Below are 2,449 nucleotides of genomic sequence, written 5' to 3'. Positions count from 1 at the left end.
ATGCTGTATATGAAGGAGAGAATTTTGTTGCTCATAGCAGTTGGAGAGTTTTCAGTGGGGATCTTGGGGAATGCCTTCATCGCCTTGATAAACTTCATGAACTGGGTCAAGAATAGGAAGACTACCTCCATTGATTTAATCCTCACAAGTCTGGCTATATCCAGAATTTGTCTATTGTATATAATATTATTAGACTGTTCTATATTGGTGCTGTATCCAGATGTCTATGCCACTGGTAAACAAATGAGAATCATTGACTTCTTCTGGACCCTAACCAACCACTTAAGTGTCTGGTTTGCCACCTGCCTCAGCATTTTCTATTTCTTCAAGATAGCAAACTTTTTCCACCCCCTTTTCCTCTGGATGAAGTGGAGAATTGACAGGGTGGTTCTCAAGACTCTACTGGGGTGCTTGGCCTTCTCTGTGTTTATTAGTCTTCCAGTCACTAAGAATTTGAATGATGATTTCAGACACTGTGTGAAGGCAAAGTGGAGAAGAAACTTAACTTTGAAATGCAGAATAAAGAAAACCACATATGCCTCTACCAAGATATATCTCAACCTGGTAACACTATTTCCCTTTTTTGTGTCCTTGATCTCATTTCTCCTCTTGATCCTCTCCCTGTGGAGACACACCAGGCAGATGCAGCTCAATGCCTCAGGGCACAGAGATCCCAGCTCAGAAGCCCACGTGGGAGCCATGAAAGCAGTCATCTCCTTCCTCCTCCTCTTCATCATCTACTATTTGGCCTTTCTTATAGCCACCTCCAGCTATTTTATGCCAGAGACTGAATTAGCTGTCATTTTTGGTGAGTTGATTGCTCTAATCTATCCCTCAGGCCATTCATTTATCCTGATCCTGGGCAACAATAAATTAAGACAAGCATTTTTAAGGGTGTTTTGGAAAGTGAAGTATATTCTAAAAAGAAGAAAAATTTAACAAACAGATCTGAGAAGAAGCTATAATTCTCCAGGACAAAGAATTAGAAGAGGTTTCTTAATTATCTTCAGTTCTTGCATTAATTTTAGTTTCATGTGGTTAAGTATTCAAAATTTATTTAGCACATTTATAATTGTAACTTAGGAAATCTCATGTAAACTGACTTTGTCTCTATATCTTTCTCTTTCTTCCTCTTTTCAGAGTTGATTCTTTAAACTATGTTTTAAAGCAAATTATAATCAATATCCTAACATAAACCATGAAAGGGGAGGGCATTTTCATTGCTTGTTCTAAATCATTTCTCCAGATGCAAATGTATAACCAATTCAAAACAACTGTAATAGCATCTTGCTGTGTTTGCATCCTTATGAAAAGCAGCCAATGTCATGATTCTTCTCAGATCATCGAATTAAGCTTCACCTTTGGAAAAGACTCAATCAAGTAACAATTCTTAATAAATTCTGTGGAATTGTATGAATATAGTAGTAATCAATACTGATTAGAATCACTGCTAGCATTATTTTAGGATCATAGACTAATTAATAAAAGATATTGTAGAAGCAACAGAAAGTTTGTGTAGAAATTCTCTGCAAAACAAAGAGCCTATTGTTTGCTTATTGAATAGAATTTCTCCACAAAAGACATGTGTAAGTTTGCTTTTATCAAGATACCATGATAAGATGAGAGCTTCAATCAAAACCTTAAATATCAAGATGTTAAAACTATCAACAAAACATTGATTCAATTCAAGTCATCTCTATATACCTGGACTATATACATTTATAAGATCTGTTTGGGACATTCCATCAAAAACATATTATTTGTATATGGCAAAGATATTGTGGAGAGATCAACTCTGTTAATAGCCAGCCTAAAGTAGTCATGAGCTTTGTGTACATAAAAGAAAATATTTACAAATAAAGACATTAAATAGTCTCATCAATAGATTTGTTTAAAATCAAAATGAATTTTATACTATATTCAGGTATTCATTTATCTTTTCTGAAAATATAATAGAAAGGATAGAGTATAATAGAAAGGATATAGATCAATTAAATTGACAAATTTCTTAAGGTTTATTGAGTGTCTTGTAAGTTAAAGAAATAGAAAGTTAGATGCATAGCCTATAGTTTGTATTTCTTTAAATAGTGCCCAAAAGGATACCAGTCCCTGCTCCTGACACAGCTAAGGCCTAGTTTATATGGATTTACATACACAAAAACAAAAGAACTCTGAGAGCTGATGGAAATGTGGAAAGCTTCAGCTTTGATGTTCTTATATTGTGAACCCTGGAAATGTGACCAGCCACCTATGCCTTGAATGCAGCAACTCATTATTCTATTTCTCTGTGAACAGTGTCAGTCAAGAGGAACTAAAGTGAGACCAGTGTATGTTTAAATATGTAATTTTCCTTACTTGTATGAAAGTAACATAGCCAGGGTTCATGGTTTCTCTTCTGAGATTATGTTAGTTCTGAGAAATCATGCAAAGGTGAAAAGTTGAAAGAAGT

The 2,449-nt window shown here is 34.7% G+C and overlaps 1 protein-coding gene across 1 annotated transcript; it reads left to right on the top strand.

Annotated features, from left to right (window-relative positions):
* On the top strand, nt 1-939 carry LOC124093954 (taste receptor type 2 member 7-like). Its single transcript, XM_046446496.1, has one exon. The coding sequence runs from the start codon at nt 1-3 to the stop codon at nt 937-939; it is 939 nt and encodes a 312-aa protein (XP_046302452.1).
* The last annotated feature ends 1,510 nt before the right edge of the window (nt 940-2,449 follow it).

The sequence above is a fragment of the Marmota monax genome, unplaced genomic scaffold, assembly GCF_021218885.2.
Source record: "Marmota monax isolate L192 unplaced genomic scaffold, Marmota_monax_Labrador192_F-V1.1 WCK01_AAM20220418_F8-fsc00314, whole genome shotgun sequence".
NCBI lineage: Eukaryota > Metazoa > Chordata > Mammalia > Rodentia > Sciuridae > Marmota > Marmota monax.
Note: the sequence above shows the minus strand (reverse complement) of the source record. Positions and strands in the feature narration are given on the sequence as shown.

Excerpts from the sequence above, each read along its gene's own strand:
- LOC124093954 (XM_046446496.1), top strand. The coding sequence starts at position 1 with ATGCTGTATATGAAGGAGAGAATTTTGTTGCTCATAGCAGTTGGAGAG.